Consider the following 19,735-nt stretch of genomic DNA (forward strand, 5'->3'; position numbering starts at 1 on the left):
AAATATATTGTGCAAATCTCCAATAAAGTGCTGTTGCTCTTCTTAAAGTGTCTGTGCAATTATTAAAGTGCATCTGTAATCATACTCAGTCTAAAGTGCGTGGTGCCATGTGTGCACCGAAGCCCTTTGCAAGCTGTACTGCTTCCTGAACTGGATCCAAATTTTAATGGTATTAATGACAATCGGATTGGAGGAGACCTTGTGGACAGTTACGGGGAGCTGTGAGCAAATCGTAGAGTGCAAAGAACAGGAAGAAGATGTTATCTCAGTTTGAGCCCAGGGCAGGCAGATGTCTGTAACTCCACCGCTGAGCCAATATAGAAGTTTATTGATGTTGCAAGCCCAGAAGTAGTGGCAAAAACCATGGAGTGCTAGTCCCCCTTCAGGTTTAGGAAGTTGAAGAATATGTTTTTACACAGGCTGGTTTATTCTGCCAATAAAGGCGTTAAGTTGTTGGTCTAGATTAGTAAATAACGATTTGTTAAGACAAATTGCGAGGTGTTGAAAAGGATACAGAAACTTTGGTAGAATGACCATCTCAATAGGATTAACCCAGCCTGAAAGGGACAAGGGGAGGCCCCAGTTTTCCTGTCCGAGAGCCGGCTCTTTGGCTGTGGAAACATGAAGAACTGGTTCAAGATTGGGCACCTGCCCTCAAATACCCCTTTCCGACCAAGACATTTTGAGGGCTGGTTCAGAGCCGGTGCCCAATCTTGAATCGGTTCTTCCTGTTTCCACAGCCAAAGAACCGACTCTCGGACAGGAAAACCGGTTCCAGAGCGGCACCAACTCTCCCACTTCTTGCGTGCTTTAAAAAATGTTGTGCTTTTAGAATTTATGCATGTTATTGTTGTTGTTTTTGGTCAAAATTAGACTTAGACTTCTCTTTATTGATCCCTTTGGGATGACTCCCGCAAGGAAATTGAATTTCCAGCAGCTTACAAAAACACATGCGAGGTATAAAAAATACAGTATTAGATAACAAATAAACTCTTAGCTAAATAAATACAGAAAGTATAAGAAACAATAAACAGTAAACAAACAGTCAAATATATATGAAGTAGATGTAAGAATACAGGTAAAATAAAATTCACAGAAAATTAAATCAGATAAGTTAAACGTAGAGGAAATGTGTAAGATAAAATATGTATGACTGTATATGACAGAAATGAGCAGTAAGATTAAAGTATTACACTTAAGTGATGGATAAAGTTATTGCACAAAGAAAAGAAGAAAAGTGTCCAGGTGTGTAAGAGTAGATTATTAATTGCAAAGTGAGTGGCTCCCACTCCTTCTCTTCTGTCCTCTTTTTTTCCTCCCGAGTGAAGAGTTGTAGTGGATGATGGCCTGAGGGACAAAGGAGTTCTTGAGCCTGTTGGTCCTACACTTGGGCTGGAGCAGCCTTCCACTGAACAGGCTCCTCTAGGTGCTGATGACGGTGTGCAGGTGGTGGCTGGCATTCTCCATAATGTCCAGCAGTTTGTCCAGTGTCCTCCTCTCTGCCACCGTCACCAGAGATTCCAGTTTCATGTTGACCACAGAGCCGGTTCTTCTTGGGAACCAGAACGATGCAGGGTGTCTTCCAGAGGGTAGGCACTCTCCCTAGCTGCAGGCTAAGGTTGAAGATTCGTTGTAGTGGTTCCCCCAGTTCTGCAGCGCAGGTCTTCAGTAGCCCGGCACACTTTATCCGGGCCTGCTCCTTTACTGGGCCAGAGCTTCCTCAGCTGTCCTCTGACAAAATTAAGAACTTTTCTAAGGAGACATGTCTTCTTTAGTATGCTTAATCAACAGAGAAACACAGTTTAAGTTTTTATGTTTATTCACAGTTACGCACAATAATTATACACAGTTCCCAGAAAATCAAAGAACTATTAACAACTCGGAAAGCAAACATAAATAAATGGATCATTCATTTTAACTGCAATGTGATCAATCAAGGCTAGCTAGCGTTAGCAGAATCAAAACATGTTAGATAAGTACCTTTCTTCTCAAACAAAATCATCCATTGTATTCCAGACGAGCAGTATAAATGTGCTGTAGTCCACCGTTGTTGTTGTTGTTGTTGTTGTTGTTGTGCTTGAAGCGGGCGTTAGCATTAGGGAACCTCAGGCGTATACGTGGCTCTCTCTAGGGGCCTCTAGCCTGTGGAAAACTGGGTTCTGATAAGGTTCCAAAGTTGAACTTACTGTGAACCAGCACCTGCCCAGCACTAGAACCAGGTCTGGGTTGGTCGAATAGGGGTATGAGAATGGTACTGGGTCGTTTGGGTCGAGTATGGGGAGTGCATCCAGCTGTCTGCGACACTCTTCTGAGTAGTCGTCTGCATCGAACGGGTTGAAGATGTTCAGCTGATGTCCTTGCTCGGGTGGAATTGGAGTGCTGGGTCTGGGTGCACTTCTGGTCAGTGTTTTGGCAATCTGAAAGGCTTGCTTGGTGTTCATTGAGCTGAATTACTCTTTCAGTTCAATTTTATTTTGTAGTTTGGCTTTGGAGACCTAAGAGCTGTCCTTGAGCTTGAAGGCTCTGTACGCTGTGGTGTAATCCATGGTTTGGAGCTGCGGTGCTAACCTTCGCCCCCTGCTCTTTTACAGTCTGTCTGGTCGCATACGTCAACATATTTCGGTGGTATGTCGTCGTCAAACGAGTTGAATATTACTATTCATATTATTATTTGTTGTGACTTTCGGGTCTTGAAACGTGAAATTGTCAAAAGTTGCAGGAGCAAGATTCAACGCACATCTACGCCATCTCAGCCAAACCGTAAGTCATATTGGCAGTTTTCGATCGAGTTCATATGACTTTTATCTTGCCTTTGATGAGTTTAAGTTGTGATTATGTGTTTAATTTCCAGCTAAAATCACTGACTCACAAACCCTTATGAGGAAATTTAATTATCAGTTTTAATTTCATGGATTGGGAAAATGCTGTCACCATGTCCAGTTGATTTGTGATGGCAAAAACATCTTACACAACCTGTTGACCATGTCATGTGTGGAGTAAGTTGAGATTGGCAAAGTTGAATATGTTGGGTGAGCTTTCCAAAACAATATGCTCCTTTTTAAATAACATGTTACAGCTGTTTTTTGCTGTTAATGCCCCCCCCCCCCCCCCCCCCTTAGCCCATCACCTTAGTGATTTGTAATTCATAAACAGAGGATTTTGGTGTTTTTACTCAAACAATACACAATAAAACCCATAAAAAGATGAGAGCTGTGTTAATAGTGAAACAATATTGCAGTGGGATGACTTTGCTAGAGACAATACATCTGACTCGAGTGCTCAGAAGTTGTTAATTAGGTTTGCAGGTCAGAGTCTCTGTGGTGGGGGTGTCACGGGCCAGTCCCCAAGGCTGGACAGTCAGCCATTGGGAGCTAAATTTGGGAGAGAGGTGATCAGGTTGCCCAGTCTGTGTGCACATGATACTGTCCTAGTTACTTGAGCGATGCCCCTTCTAATACAGTCACACTCTCAATGAGTCCAGACAAACTCAGCGATCTTCCTCTTCAGCATTCAGAACTGTACTCAGTCATCTGAAGTAGAGGACTTTTTATTTTTTCAACAGGCTCCTTTGGTTGGACTCTTGACTAGACTGAATATTTGGGCCTAGTGCTGTGGAGCACCAGTCCTGTCTGTCGTGATTCTTCTCTGTCTCTTAACACCCCTGCTACAGTGGTTGGCAGGAGGAAGAGACTGCTGACCCGCCATGTTTCTCGCACTAGTGGTGACGCCAGAGCTGAGGGAGTTCCTGGCCAGGGCAAGAGGTGGAGCGGTGCGCCTCATCAAGGTGCGCATCCAAGACGGTGAGTGGCCCACTGGAGCAGTCTAATGTGTGGATGAGCTGTTCCACAGTGGGGTGTGAAATATAAATAATCTAGGATATTAGTTGTGTGTGCCACAGTGTGTTTTAGAGTACTTACTTGATTTGGATTGCTTTGAATCAGAGCTCATCACATTACAGAGGGACACTCAACAAATCACTGTCATCTAGGAAAAACTGATTCTTATCGAAAGATGAATTCTCCATGACAGCGCTTTAGAGATGAAAGTCTTCAGTTCTACTCAATTAAAAAAGCTAGAAATTAGGAAAAATTCATCTCAAACATGACAGCAGCTGCCTTGAGTGGCTCAAAACCCAGTCATGTACGTTTTTCATGACTTCTTTGTTCTTTAACTATGGACCTATGGTTTCCGGACCCTAACAAGTGGCCACAATAATTGGGACGTAGGAAATATTTATTTCTAATCACCTTTTCCAAAGTTTTTTGTAACACTGACTTTCACCTCTTCCATCCTCGAAAACATATTCCCATAAAACTAAGAAAATAACTTCATTTTATCTTCAGTTCATGTACATTCGAGTCAGAAAATAAAATGGCAGTGACTAAATCTAAACAAAAGGGTCTTTAACTTTTCTAACTATGTATTTGAAATATTTTCTTCTGCTTGATACAATTTTTTTAAGCCGCTGCTCAAATTTTGACCGTATTTCCTTATGCAGGTAGTAAGAAATGACATCACCCCCTGCTTTGTTTGTATGAAACATACACACACAAAAAGAAAAGAAAAATCAGTATAATTTAAATGAAAAACTAGTATACTACAATGTAACATCAGTACAGAGTAATATAACAGATTGTACAGTTTTTAAAAACGTTTGTTTCACGTCATAAAAATCGAGTAAGGACACATCTTATTTCCAGCTACCATTTTTGTTTGGGTTAAATATCTTTCTTTCTTTATCTATCTTTATCTTTCTGTCCATCCAGATAGTTAGAAGAGTCTTTCTTATACTGTACATATTTATTTTTGGTGGAAATATATGGAGGACTAAACATGACATAAGTCTCAATAAATACATATAAAAAATAATTAATACAGAAAATAAATGAATAAATAAATGCTTTATATTTCTTTCTACATTTTTGTTCACCTACATTTATTTATTTCTGTGTTCATATGTTAATGTGTTAGGAGCTCCCATTTATTCATGCAAGTATTTATTTACTTCAGCATTTATTAATTAATTTATCTATTTATTTCTGTAATTATCTATTTATTTCTGACTCTGACTTATTGTCCCTGTATTAATTTATTCATGAATTTATTTACCTAAGTCATGTTTAGTCCTCCATAGAAAACGCATGCTTGGCCCTGTGACTCGAGTGTAACATTGGCAATTGTTTTCATGTGAATAATAACTGTGTTGAGGCATCACAAGTACACGTGGCTTCGTATCAATAGGGTCAAAAACGAAGTTGCTAAACCATTGCTACAGACTTCATCTAACTTCTAGGAATAGAGGACATCTGTGTGAATACAGATTGTGTGTCAGCTGAGCAGTATGGGAGAAATGATCAGTGAGGCAATAGGTCTCTAGGTACATGATTATGGAGGTGGATTGATATGTCCATGAGGTGTTTATATCTTGTTTTGGTATCTGACGCTGTAATCTGAGTCATGACAGATGCATTCTGGATCTATCTTTGTGGACTCTGCCCAATCATGTCCAACAGACACGTGTCTCACGGCAAAAAGTGTGTCATGGCTGTTTAACTTCCTTACTGAAGCGCTGTGATCTTTCCGGGCGTCACTTGGCTATTTTGAGCGACATGTGATGTGACATGGTCGCTTGCTGCTCCCCGCTGACACTCCTGTTCGTTCCAATGTCAAAAGAGAAACAAGAGCCTTCTGGTGGATTTCATCACCGCTGGCTTTAGTATGCCACTGTATTTCCTATCACCAAACTGTCACCTGATATGATTTGTCCCTTTGTTTTAAACTCCCAAGGAAAAAAGACACCCAAAGTGAGTCATTTACATACAGTCTGATACTGTGGACCTATAAAGACAGAGAATGGCTGATGGAAACTATGTGTGCGTGCAGAGCTGGAATGTGTTGTGGCTCAGAATAGCAACAAGCCCCAAGAGATGGTCAGGAAATCCCCCTACACCCCACAAGGACTTCAACCTTTAGGATTTGTGATTTCCAAACTATTACGGTTTTGATCACATTGTTCATCCTGTTGAATCAGTCAGAAATGAATTAGTCAGTCTTTGCCTTATTTCAGTGGTGACCGTTGAGACTCTGTTGGTGGTTGACCATCTGGCTGAAACAATTAATCAATAAATTAGTCCAGAAAGGTTTTCATAATTACTTCATGTGATGATTTGCTGCTTTTTCTCTATTTTATAACTGAAAGACTGAAAACATAATACATATGTTTGCAGGTGTCCCCTTGGACTTAAGAAAATGTAATATTTTCACATAATTTCACACAAGTTTTGTCATTTTTATAGATAAAGCCATTTATCTATAAATGGACAAAATAATCTGCAGTTCATCAATAATGGAAATTATTGTAAGTTATAGCCCTAGTTGATCTGGAGAAGGCATATGACCAGGTCCTCCGGGAGATACTGTGGGAGGTGCTGTGGGAGTATGGGGTGAGGGGGTCACTTCTGTGGGCCATCCAATCTCTGTACATTCAAAGCGAGAGCTGTGTCCGGATCCTTGGCAGTAAGTCGGATTCGTTCCCGGTGGGGGCTGGCCTCCGCCAGGGTTGCACTGTTGGATGCTCCCGTGGTGGGGAGGGGTTTCAGTTCAGTGGGCTGAGGATCTCGTCTCTGCTTTTTGCAGATGATGTGGTCCTGATGGCATCGTCAGTCAGTGACCTTCAGCACTCACTGGATTGGTTCGCGGCCAAGTGTGGAACGGCTGGGATGAGGATCAGCACCTCTAAATCTGAGGCCATGGCTCTCAGCAGGAAACCGGTGGATTGCTTACTTCGGGTTGGGAATGAGTCCTTACCCCAAGTGAAGGAGTTCAAGTACCTCGGGATCTTGTTCACGAGTGAGGGGACGATGGAGCTTGAGTTTGGCCGGAGAATCGGAGCAGCGGGGGCGGTGTTGCAGTCGCAACGTTGTGACGAAAAGCCGGAAAGCAAAGCTCTCGATCTACCGGTCAATCTTCGTTCCTTTCCTCACCTATGGTCATGAAAGCTGGGCCATGACCGAAAGAACGAGGTCACAGGTAAAAATGGCCGAAATGGGTTTTCTCAAGAGGGTGGCTGGAGTCTCCCTTAGAGATAGGGTGAGAAGTTCAGCCATCTGTGAGGAACTCGGAGTAGAGCCGCTGCTCCTTTGTGTTGAAAGGAGCCAGTTGAGGTGCTTCAGGATCATCTAGTAAGGATGCCCCCTAGGGAGGTGTTCTAGGCACGTCCAGCTGGGAGGAGGACTCAGGGAAGACCCAGGACTAGGTGGAGAGATTATATCTCCACACTGGCCTGGGAACGCCTCTGGATCCCCCAGTTAGAGCTGGTTAATGTGGCCCGGGAAAGGGAAGTTTGGGGTCCCCTGCTAGAGCTGCTGCCCCTGTTACCTGACCCTGAATAAGCGGTTGAAGATGAGTGAGTGAGCAGCCCTAGTTAACCAAAAATAAAAAGATAAAGGTTGATAACACTGTTTTTCCATTTTTTGACAACATGGACCAGGACCATTAATATATACTAATGTTCATTAGATCAATAATTAGATTCTTTATTGTCATTGAATGTTAAACACAACTGAATTTGTTTTGGCAACAATCCACTGAGCTTAGCAGCATATATAAATAAATAGCTATATATATACAGGGTGTCCCAAAGAAATGTATACACACTTTAGGTTCTCAAACTGACGTCCGTTCTGGTCGAGACTGCTGACAACGCAAAGCATTGGAATCTCAATTCAGCAACTGTAGCAGGTCTCAAAGCGTAGACATTGTCTTTTAGGTATCCCCATTATATATATATATATATATATATATATATATATATATATATATATATATATGCATATACACAAAAGAGTTGTACACTGTAAATGCATACAAATGCCATTAAATATATTAAATTACAGAGATAATACTGTACTTAAAATGTAGAGACTTGGAAGAGATCATATATAAGGTCAAAAGGAAATTCACAAAGTTGCTTAAAATTAGACGCAATCAGTGTGACTGTATGTTGAACAAACATGCACATCCCACTATAATGAGAGCCACAGAACTGAGTTCTGAATATGGATTGACTAACACTTTATCTGATGTCACTTTTTTAACATCAAATAGGTTGTTAACAGTATGTAAATCATTATTGCCTGTGATTGTAGACTGTTGTCTAACTTCTACTGTATGTATCAATGAGCTCTGCAAAGGGCATGCTATAGGGGGGAGGTATGTGATGAGTAGTGGTCTGATTTTCAGAACAGCTGGTGCTGGGAGCTTACAGAGAGCCGGAAAAGAGCTGGGACCAGGATTATGATCACTTCCTGCTTCCTCTCCTGGACGACCAGGAGCCCTGCTACATCCTATATCGCCTTGACTCCCAGAATGCACAGGGCTACGAGTGGATCTTCATATCATGGTCTCCTGATCAGTCTCCGGTATGTCGTACCACATATGCTTCATTTTGCGTCACATACTGAAGACACATTTCTGTTGATAGTAAAAGCCTTAAGTTGACAGGAATATTGCTGTCAATTTAGTATTAAAAGTCCATTCAGTTGGGGAACTTGCAGAATTCAGATTTAAAAGAGAAAAAATGATCAAAAGCAAAGCAGCAGAGGTCGCAATATCTTGATTTTTTGGAAGAACCAAAAAAATCATGCACACTGGCGATCATTTGCCCTCACTTTATTAACAACAAGACAGTTCATGCAGGCAAACAGCCTCAGTGACAGAAGTGTGTAAACACAACCCAAAAAACACCAATCTGCACCATCAACACCTCCTAGAATCTATACGAATAGTCTCCCAGAATGTAACCCGACATCATCTTTCATAAGACCCTACTTCACCGCTGAGTGCCCGCATCTTTCAAACCCCACAGCCCCACTTTTAACACATGCTTTCAAATATGTGAAATCCAAAGCCCCTTTCACACAGCCTCTTCATTGCGGGGCTGTTGCGCCTTTATTACACCTCGCCCCATATGGTGTGTGCAATAGTCCACCGCCTCTTTCCCGACATGCACAGATGTCACGGCGCTGCAGTCCGTCTCTGTTCTCTGTACTGACAGTTGTCAGTACGGCTGCGAGTGGTTCATTAACGGTGCAGATTAGCTCACACATTAGACACCAACGCCGCTTTTGCTTCTGGAATGCCGGCGTGCCGTGTGAAATCCCAACACCCCGCCTTGCTTGGTTCTGTGTGAATTAACAGAAAGCAGCGTTTCTTCATTGCGGCTGTTGGAGAATCTCTGTCCTTAAGATAACTCTGATGACGTCATTAGGGTTAAGCTTAAAACCGTTGAAGTGCCCCTTTAAAACCAGTCTTTTTTTTTTCAGCTCTCTGACTATAACTAATTCAACTTAACCGATGTTCAGTTTTCAAGGTGTTTGCAAGTGGTGTAATATAACTACAGTACATCTACTCAAATACTCTACCTCGATGTACTTTTACTTTACTTGAGTATTTCTATTGAATACTACTTTGTACTGGAGGCCAATATCGTACTTTTACTCCACTAGATGTATTTGATAGCTTTAGTCACGGTTTACTTTGCAGATTCAGATTATTAATCCAAAATATATCACCTAATCAATTAAGCTATATTATTATAGATTAATTAGCTCCATCTTTATTTGTTGCAACATTTCAAACACATTAATAATTATAATCCAATAATATGATATATATGATTCTGAAATAAGCAATTCTTCATGATGATTGCTTTTACTGTTGCTATTTTGATGCTGATACTTACTTGAGAAAGATTTTGAATGCTGAACTTTTACTTGTAAAGTATTTTTACACTGTTGTATCGCTACTTTTATTTCCCTCTGTTGGCTGCAGGTGAAACAAAAGATGTTGTATGCTGCCACCCGTTCCACAGTGAAGAAAGAGTTTGGAGGTGGCCATTTGAAGTATGAGATGTTTGGCACAGCTGAGGTCAGAAATAACTCACTTCATTTTAATTTACTGTGACAGATGATCTGTTTTGCTGTGGTGACGTGTTTAGAAGTTTTGTCCCGTGCTGCCTGTAAAGAGCCTCTTGTTTTGTCTGCAACACTAGGAGGACATCTGTTTGCTGGGCTACCAGCATCATGTGTCGTCCTGCTCAGGTCCTGCCCCGCTCACACTTGCTGAGCAGGAGCTCCGGAGGATCAAAATCACAGAGGTGAGAGGGGTCAACCGGCCTTCAGCATTGTTATCATCGTTGCATTTGACCTGCTTGTCTCTGTAATATAACATAATTTATTTGAAATGTACCTTTTTGTTGTGATTTCCGTTTCAGGGCCAGGATACTGCATTTTTATATAGTTTGATATAGTTACATTGTCCCATGAAACACTTTCTGGATCTTTCTTTAGAGCCTTAGAGACAGCTAATACGTGTGTGTTGTTGCCCCCTGCAGGTGAAGACAGAGATCAGTGTGGAGAGTAAGCACCAGACCCTTCAGGGCCTCGCTTTCCCACTGCAGGAGACAGCCAAAAGGGCCCTGCAGCAACTTGCCCAAAACCGCATCAACTACATACAGCTGGTGCGTTGAAGAGGGAGCTCAATTCAAAATACGATGGAGGCATTGTTCCTGTCTCAATAAAAAAAAAAAAAAAAAATCACCAGGAGCAGTTTGATATCATTGTTGATATATTAGAATTCTGGGCCTGTATTCCCAAAACATTTGATCTTTACCACTCTTAAACAGCACTAAAAGCTCCTCGCTAAAAATCTCCTCTTAAAACATATTCACAAAGCTGCTGAGACTTTTACTAAGGAATTGGGAGAAGTCTTACGATAAGAGAAAGGCCGGGGTTTACCATGTTGCTATGGATGATGTTTCATGAAACTGTGATTAGCTGTTTTTGTGTCTTTGTCAGTGAATTCTTGATAGAAATACTGCAGGAGGTACGTTGCCATGTCCAAGTAAAGGTTTTAAATCTTTACTTGGACATGGCAACTTACCTACATGGCAATAAAAATGTAGGCTAAGTGTCTCTGATTTAACATGAAACAAAGAGGAACATAGTCAAGTTTGTGTGAAGCTAATTCAGCCTCTTGCATGCTGGTGTATCGTGTGTAAGAAGTATGCTGTGCTTTATGACTGTGTTTTAGAAGTTGGACGTAGCGAAGGAAACAATCGAGCTGGTCCACTCCAATGCGACAGAAACTCGTGATTTGCCACGCAGAGTTCCCAAAGACACTCCCAGATACCACTTCTTCCTTTACAAACACTCCCACGAAGGAGACTACCTGGAATCTGTCGGTATGTAATTGGTTTCTCTGAGAATCCTCTCCTTTTCACATCTGAATGAGCTTGCACACCTGGACTGCAGAGGCACTGAGAGGCTCAGAGGGAGAGAGAGAGAGAGAGAGAGAGAGAGAGAGAGAGAGAGAGAGAGAGAGAGAGAGAGAGAGAGAGAGAGAGAGAGAGAGAGAGAGAGCAATGGTGCATGCCCTATCATCTACATCAGTGGTTCCCAAGCATTTTGCCCTAGTGACCCCTTAAAATTGAGCAATAGTTACTTGTGTGTGTGTGTGTTTGTCATCACAGAAAATGGCCGTGTTGTGGATAGGCTGCGAGCAGTCCTACTAAATATTGATTTTTCTTCTCTCATTGTCTCATTTGAAGAAATTATTCAGCATGTCACGAGAAAAACACATTTTTATATAGAAATATATACAGTTTTTACTCATTTAATCATCTAGTCAGGTCGGATCGTCTGGTATAAATCTGCTTTCTGTCCCCAGAGTCAAAACTAAACATGGAGAGGTAGCATTCAGTTTTTATGCTCCACATATCTGGAACAAACTGTAGATCGACTGCAACTCTCAGTTCTTTTAAATAAAAATTGAAGACTTTTCTGTTTGCCTTTAATTAAATCAAAGAACCAGTCATTTCTTACTCTGAACTGTTACTTTTATTCTTGTATTTCATACCTGTCATACTCTTTAATGATGGTTGTTTTGAATGTATTTCAATGTCTTTTTGTTGTGTGTTTCTTTTGTACTTTGTCACTATGCGTGTGGTGTTTTATGTAAACTTTGAATTGCCTTGTTGCTGAAATGGGCTTTATAAATAAACTTGCTCTTTCAGGTGTTTGTCCCTATGTTTCAAACCTCTGATCTACATCAACATAAAATATTTACTTATTTTATTACTTATTATAATTCTTCTCCTTCCCTGTCTGCAGTGTTCATATACTCCATGCCAGGATACAGCTGTAGCATTAAAGAGCGGATGTTGTATTCCAGCTGCAAGAGTCGACTACTAGAGGAAGTGGAGAAGGATTACCATTTGGAAATTGCCAAAAAGGTAACAGATGAATATAGGAATAGAAAATTACATAACACAGTTTCATACAGGGCTGTAGCTACCAGTGAGAACACATCATCATGTTCTGTGTTTTTAGTCACATCCTCTACTGTATACAGTATATTTGTATACTCTAAGTTTGAACAATCTAAATAATTGAAAAAATAGAGAGGGGAGTTTGAGCCTCAGCCTTTCAAGAATCCTGGCTTCACTGTTCATCTTGAAGACGGCCGGAGGGCCGAAACGTCATCTGAATGATAGAGAAATGCATAATGGAACCAGTGTGTGCAACACTTGCTTTTAGTGATCAGCACATCACTACAACCCTTGGTGTGTGGGGGAATTTCGACCTCAATGTTTCAATAATCCTGGTTTCAGTCTAGTATTGCCAGACCTATCTTCACGGCTATGTAGAGTATGGTCTAACTACACTGGCTTAACAATTTCTACTCTCTTTCACATGTCTGAGGTCAGGCTTTATCCCGGCACTGTACATCCAGTCAGCCAGACTTTATACAATATTGTACGATCCGATAAGGTATGGTACAGTACAGCACAATACAATATGGTGCGGTACGGTACAGTAAATACGACACACTATTCTTATGATATGATGCAACTTTATTGTCAGTTTACACTGAAAATAATTTGGACACAAGCACAACCTCAAGCTGATTAATAAATGTTATTCATGTTCAGCCTGAGTTTTGAGTTTCATTCACCTGCATGCTTACTTTCATTTTTTGCATCTGTGTGTAGTTGGAGATTGATAACGGAGACGAACTGACAGCGGAGTTTTTGTATGATGAGGTCCATCCCAAGCAGCATGCTCACAAACAGGCATTTGCTAAGCCACGTGGCCCAGCAGGAAAGAGGGGACACAAGCGCCTCATCAAGGTGACAGGAGAGACCATACAGGACAGCTAGAGGAGGACAGCCCTCCCCATTTCCCCAGACCTTCTAACACTTCGTCAGGCCCAGAGGAACGAGCACAGCGATGGATTTCACACACTGCTGTCTGTGTACCGAAACACTTTTTTTCTGTTTTTGATGAGATTATTATTTTTCTGTCTCTTCCACAAACAAATAAATAACATATTGTAGAAAACATGTTTATTGATAACTTCCTCCATTTAAAAAAAAACTGAGGCAAGAGCTGAAACCCAGACAGATGGCCTTGTTATTGTCTTCCATACTTATAATTAGATCTGCAGTTTACAAAATAATAGACTTGTTATGGATTGTAAATGCTCATTCAGATGTTTCGGACCTCATGTCTGGCCTTCTGTACGAGTTTTGTATCAACAATGTTTGTATGAAAGGAAATTCCAAATAAATGTTGTTTATACTGTGGTATTAGAGTTTCTTGGTATAGAGTTGTGTATTTTTACGCAGCATGCAACGTTTAATCCATGGAAATACATAAAAGTTATGTCAGTAATTATTCTGGTTAGGATTTAAGTATTTGTAGCCTGTTATACACACATGATAATCAAATCTGTCGTTACAGAGGTTTTAAATTAGACCAACAGCTGTACATCCACAAGACAACACCCCCCTGTCACAGCAGTAAGGCTGCAGTGTATGAAAGACTGCTCTGTGTTGATTTAACGGCATGAAAATCAGTTCAGCAGGAGTTCTGGACCTCTGAGAATACATTAGATATGTGCAACCGTTTGATGGCTACATCATCAAACAACAAATACAAGACCACTTTTCATAACTGGTAACCTTCTGTCAAGTTGTTTTGGAGGCGATCTCAGCTGTTCGTCAGTCTTTTTCCCTCAATAATGCTCCTCTACTGTGTCTAAGACAGGCCTCTGCAAAGCCTGAGAGGAAAAACAAAGTCATGGGCGCTTTTTAATCTGACACTAATGATGTGCACACACGCTAGAGGGACTGCTCTTTCTTAGTCGGTTTGTCAACTAATTGGGTCTTGGTTGACTAAGAAATCTTAAGCTGATTAGTTGCTTTTATGGTCTTTTTTAAATGGGAATGTGTTGCTGTGTCTGAAACGCGTTTACAGCTGTAGTACAGAAGTGCACTGCATTCACTTAAAATCTGTTCTAACCCTCTTTTTCTATATTAACGACATAATAAATCTCAGAATTATGAGATTTGAGATTTCCCTGGGAAAAAATTTTGCTCTGTCATTCTAAATCAATGAGATATGCAAAACAATCCAGCATAATGGAAATTAAGTCATATGAATGCTATAAATATTATTCATTATTCATTACCGGTAAAATAAAAGTAGCAAACTTGTGGTGAATTATCAGTTTGCAAAGTTACAACATTGCTTTGTCACTTAAGATTTCCAATGGTGATACATGCTGGGATAAGGTTCTGTACGAAGTCTCAGTAGTTGTTATATTATATATATATATATATACAATATGTACATGTGTTGATGAGCAAAGATTATATGAGCCTTCACTGAACCACAATAATTGCTGTCTAGTCCACCCAGAGACCTCACCTAGCTTTCTGAGAAAGCAGACAGCAACTCTGCAATCTTATTCACAAGATGGAAATAATTTGCTGTAAAACCCACAACATCAAAAGACCAAACCACCAGCAAACCTGTGGATAAACAGCGCAAAGCCCATTTGCTGTGTAATATAAGAAATTGTGGCCACTTAACATAAATTAAAAACTGTTACAACAAAAACAAACGTTAGTGTCATGACTATCTTTGAATGCATCTAGTTCAGTGTAACACAACGATGATGCAAATCCCAGAATGGAGTTGGTTTTGTAATTTTAAAGTTTTAAAAAAGAAACACTGCACGTTAAATGTTTGTGGCTGCAGGAGTCAATACTACTAAATCTATTTGCCAGATTAATGACAAATGATGAATATCATTTTGAACATGTCAAAACACAAGGTTCAGCACTACATACTACCAATCCCAGCTTTTCTTTTATAAGTAATTTGTTGTGCTTTTGTTTGTAATTTATTCTGTGTAATGTTTTTTTCTTTTATCTAGAGACCCCGAGTCTGTAATAAAGTATTGATTGATTGATTGATATTTAGGTCAAATGTGTTATAATAAACCCAAACATTAAATCAATAGGTCTTTTATCAGGGAAAATGTTTGATACGAAGAAAACCTCAAAGCATATAATGACATCAAGCAAAGCACACGTGACAGCACTTGTAGTTCCCAAAGACCAAACAAAAGCTGAAAAGATTCCTCGATTACTCCATTAGTTCAAGGACAGATAGTAAATCTGTGACTGCTTTGATGATCCATTGATCTTTTAAGAGATTTTTAAATCAAACATTGGAAAACTCTCCCTGGTTACAGCTTGTTGAATGTAAATATTTACTGCTTTTCTTCATCTTTTATGATAATAAACTGAATATTTGTGGGTTTAAGATGGTTAATCAGACAAAACAGGACTTGTGTTGATTTAATTTTATTTATATGATTTATTTATGTGTGTTTCAGACTTTCTGTAGACCAATACATTAATCAAGAAAAGAATCAGACTAATGTGTAATGAAATAATCATTAGTTGAATTAACAGATTTAATTAACCATGCATTTGGACTAATGCATATCTTCCTTCTCCATATTTTCTTACTGTAGCACTGTGGTGTGAGTGCAATGATCTCATAAGTAAAAATCAGTTACGCGCAGGTATAAAAACCTCAATGGGAAGATAGAGTTAAGAGGACGGATACAGTTTGTTCCTTTTCATCTTCAAATTCTTGGTAATATCCCTGCGTACCTCGTATGCTCTCCAGTTACCAAACATCATCCAGATGGATAAACTTTCTGTTCCTGAGTTTATTCTTTTTTCATAAACATACATTAGTGCTGCCACTGTATCAGGCATTCAAACCAACCTTTATGGTCTGTCAGGCAGCAAGCAGTCATTCATCAACACCATTAAAAAAGTGGTGATTGTTGTAGACGGATTGCATGCTGCCTCTTTGGTCAGGTTTTAGTAAATAAAATAAAAAAAGAAGAAAAAAATCATCTGGTTACAAAATAATTAAACATATTAAAGGGTCACAAATAATAATTGTGTGTGTTTTGTTTTTTTCTCATTCTGAACTCAAAAACCTTATTTGTCCGACCGCAACCAGCGGGGAGGATATAGATAAAAGTTCACAAGACTTCTTAGAAGAAAAACAACAAAAACAAAACATCACATTTCAGGATTTCTTGGAAAACAATTGAGATTTAGCTATTTGGGATCAGCAGGCTGTCCTGGACATGTCTTTGATTATGATTTAGAATAGTTTCACGTGTTCGCTTCGTTTCCAATCTACCACAAGTGAGTGAGAGAGATGGCTTACACTAATATTTGTGAAACTTTTTTGAAAACGACATGGTGGACAACAGCATCAGAATTATACTCAGCAGTCCTTATGTGGCCCAAGTCTAGTAAAGTTAAAGATAGTGAGCTGATTCCTAGATAGATTTCCCTGGAAAAGAAATGTCAGGAGATATGACAGGGCAGAGAGACAGGTCACTTACAAGATATAAACACAAGCTTCTCTATAAAAGAGAAGGTTAACAACAGACACTTTCTCTGGCCTAACAGTAGAGTTAACCATTTTTTTCAGGTTATTGTCACAATAACAACTTGCCGTCTCGAGTCTAATTACTCCGACAAACCTCCGAGAAAACCTCTCGCAGTGTTTTTCCACCGGGATCGAGGGAAATCTATATTACTGGAAACAGCCTGTGCGCATTCCTATTATCTTTAATGTTGAGGCGGTGGATTCCCAGAAAGAAGGCTCTGTCAGGGCCGCCCGGCGGGGCGGAGTCAAGCCGCTGCAATTATTCCTGGAAAGCGGATAGGGAGAAGCTGCCGCGCGATTCCTGGGAGCGAGCGCCGGTTCAGCGAAGCCAGGAGCCGGCGGGGGCACCACCGGGGGAGGAGGGACGAGTCTCAAATCACACTGCCGCAGAAAAAACGACGAGACTCGGCGCGGTGTTATCCTGCGAGTTAACCCCGAACAAAAACAAAAAACGCTTTTACCGACAAAAGCGCGCATGAAGCTGTCCTGTCTGCCGCAGCGCGAGACAACCGGTGCGTAAAAGGGAGTTGGTGCGGCCGGTGTGACGTCAGAGCCGCCGGTGCTGTTCTCAGAATAGACTTCTAGGAAACGGTAATTTTTAAAAGCCAAGCCTTTTACACTCTGTCCTTCACACGTTTGAGTCTCATTCTGGAGGCGACACACTCCAACACTGCTGCTGCTGCTGCTGCGGAGCGTTTTATGCTTTTAAAGTCATTGTTTTTTTAAACTGAACATTTTATATCCGGTGTTCTTCTATATAAACTAGTACAGGACCGGATCCTTCTCTGTGCAGGCAGGGTACACGGAGATCTTTTATAGTCCTGCTCTTATCACACCGACGGTAAAAGCGTATTTACTGGTAAAGGTGCTTTTTAAATTCTTCTTTTAGACAAAGTCTCTGTATGTTTTCGTTATTTTCTGAAAAAGAAATACTGACCGGATCTTAGCCCAGAGGATTCAACAAATAGTATGATTCTTTGTGTACCAGGGTGAGTCGACTTTTCTTTGTTTCTGCGTTTTTTCTCTTTTATTGTCTTTGTTCAGAACATGTTAACAAAACTACTTTTGTTAGAGTATGTAGTCTTAATTAGTGTTAAATTATAATTGAAGTCTTTAATTAATACAGGTTTGTCTTTTGACTGCAGCCAAATACAGCAGTCTTCATCAGAAACCACTTTATACTAATTATACTTTTTTTTAATTTAACCTTTTTTAAACAGGAAAGCCTGACTGAGGTTAAAATGTTCTGTTAGTCTCCTGACCAAGAGTGCAACACAAAATCAGAATGAACTAAAAATGTTATTATAAGATTATAAACACGACTAAATATTAACATTTTGTGGTTCCTGAGTTGAAAGTAGACAAAGTGTGAGCGTGAATAGTATCTCCCTCTTCTTCTTCTTTTAGCAACAAACATTAAACTACAAATAACTGTGTTGATTCCTGCATTAATGTGCAACAGAGAAAACGCCTGCTGTACCTGTTTATGTTTTTAAACTATATCCTCCATCTTATTTCCAGACCCAGAGCTCCTCTGCCCGCAGCTCCTTCATCTGAAGCCCCACGGGGCATGCGGGCACGAACTGCACCTCCTACCCCTTGCCTTCAAAGCATCCCTTCGCTATGGGACCCCACAAAGGACCTGCGGGCGATTGCCAGCAACTTTTGCTATCTAGAAAATTCAGGTACAGCATGAAAATGGTTTCATATTTTACAGCCACAAATTGAACTGTTCACTGTTTGGTTCATTTAATGGATTTAGTAAAATGGCTCCATTGTGGACTGTTATCTGTAAAATCAAGTGAGCAGGACAGTGAAAAGGCTGTTCAATTTGACTAATATTTAAATCTCTGTGTGTGTGCGCAGGATGGTACTGGGGAGCTGTAACTGCAGCTCAGGCCCACGCTGCACTTCAAGAGGCATCTGAAGGAGCTTTTTTGGTAAGGGACAGCAGCCACCCTCTGTACATGTTGACCCTCTCGGTCAGGACGGCACGCGGTCCCACCAGTATACGCATCCAGTACAGCGGCGCCCAGTTTTTGCTCGACTCCAGCTCCCCAGCTCGGCCAAGCCTGTCGTCCTTCCCCAACGTGCTCAGCCTGGTGCAGCACTACATGGGACCAGAGAGGAAAGCAGAGGAGGGGAAGGTGGTGGAGGAGGCTCCTTCGAAACCCTCTCAGCAGACAATTCAGGAGACATCCGTGGTATTAAAACTGAAGCGCGCCGTGTACAAGCCCCAGGGCCTCCCCTCTTTACAGCACCTCACACGCCTCGTCATAAACAGACACTCGGACTGCCCCGACCAGCTACCACTCCCGAGGCCTCTGCGGCGTTACATACAGGACTATCCCTTCAAGGTATGAGGGGTTCCTCAAGTCCATTATTATGACTTCAAGGGAAAAAAAACAGTCAAACGGGTCCTTTGTGCCTGTAAATGACCTTACTGCCGCAGCAGTTGGAGGTCAGTCAGGAAAATACTGGACACGGGGTCATGATTTTGCTGGCGAATTGTGTAAAATTCAGTTATTACTGACGTGCCTGGTTTCAGACTTAATTTGTCGAGGACTGGGTGATGAAGTGCCCCAGAAAAAGATGACCCGTGAGCAAACCTCAAAACTGTTATCACTTACGTCACGATGGATGTGGAGGTTGTCCACGTGTGTTGTGCCCTCATCACTTCTGGATGTACATACTGTTCCTAAGAAGTACACTGATTCCTTTGAGACATCTTTTACGCCATTTTATTTTTCTCAGTAAAACATTTTTTCTACCTTTTACATGTGTACATTTTTCTATTAAAATTGAATCTTACTTGCTGTCCTTGAAATTGTTTTCTCGTAAAATGTCAGGATTACTCACAGGGTAAAGAGAAACACTCTCATCATCATAACTATTATTATTAA

The 19,735-nt window shown here is 40.7% G+C and overlaps 2 protein-coding genes across 2 annotated transcripts; both read left to right on the forward strand.

The window, feature by feature from the left end:
- Nucleotides 1–3,471: 3,471 nt before the first annotated feature.
- Nucleotides 3,472–13,575, forward strand: twf2 (twinfilin actin binding protein 2). The gene is made up of 8 exons (XM_083939766.1): nucleotides 3,472–3,800; nucleotides 8,242–8,420; nucleotides 9,832–9,927; nucleotides 10,052–10,156; nucleotides 10,394–10,519; nucleotides 11,092–11,242; nucleotides 12,171–12,292; nucleotides 13,052–13,575. The coding sequence occupies exons 1-8, from the start codon at nucleotides 3,704–3,706 to the stop codon at nucleotides 13,217–13,219; spliced, it is 1,044 nt and encodes a 347-aa protein (XP_083795892.1). The 5' UTR covers nucleotides 3,472–3,703; the 3' UTR covers nucleotides 13,220–13,575.
- Nucleotides 13,576–17,500: 3,925 nt separating this feature from the next.
- cisha (cytokine inducible SH2-containing protein a) lies at nucleotides 17,501–19,211 on the forward strand. Its single transcript, XM_083939772.1, has 3 exons — nucleotides 17,501–17,821; nucleotides 18,354–18,517; nucleotides 18,699–19,211. Exons 1-3 carry the CDS (start codon nucleotides 17,802–17,804, stop codon nucleotides 19,193–19,195), a joined length of 681 nt encoding a protein of 226 aa, XP_083795898.1. The 5' UTR covers nucleotides 17,501–17,801; the 3' UTR covers nucleotides 19,196–19,211.
- Nucleotides 19,212–19,735: the final 524 nt, after the last annotated feature.

The sequence above is a fragment of the Echiichthys vipera genome, assembly GCF_963691815.1.
Source record: "Echiichthys vipera genome assembly, chromosome: X".
In the NCBI taxonomy this organism is placed as follows: Eukaryota; Metazoa; Chordata; class Actinopteri; order Perciformes; family Trachinidae; genus Echiichthys; species Echiichthys vipera.

What these genes read in the sequence shown, in the direction of transcription:
- twf2 (XM_083939766.1), top strand. Translation starts at nt 3,704, where the DNA reads ATGTTTCTCGCACTAGTGGTGACGCCAGAGCTGAGGGAGTTCCTGGCC. An exon ending in CAAGGTGCGCATCCAAGACG is followed by an intron (nt 3,801 to 8,241) that starts GTGAGTGGCCCA and finishes TCTGATTTTCAG; the next exon opens with AACAGCTGGTGCTGGGAGCT. An exon ending in GGTCTCCTGATCAGTCTCCG is followed by an intron (nt 8,421 to 9,831) that starts GTATGTCGTACC and finishes TGTTGGCTGCAG; the next exon opens with GTGAAACAAAAGATGTTGTA.
- cisha (XM_083939772.1), top strand. Translation starts at nt 17,802, where the DNA reads ATGATTCTTTGTGTACCAGG. An exon ending in ATGATTCTTTGTGTACCAGG is followed by an intron (nt 17,822 to 18,353) that starts GTGAGTCGACTT and finishes TCTTATTTCCAG; the next exon opens with ACCCAGAGCTCCTCTGCCCG. An exon ending in TTGCTATCTAGAAAATTCAG is followed by an intron (nt 18,518 to 18,698) that starts GTACAGCATGAA and finishes GTGTGTGCGCAG; the next exon opens with GATGGTACTGGGGAGCTGTA.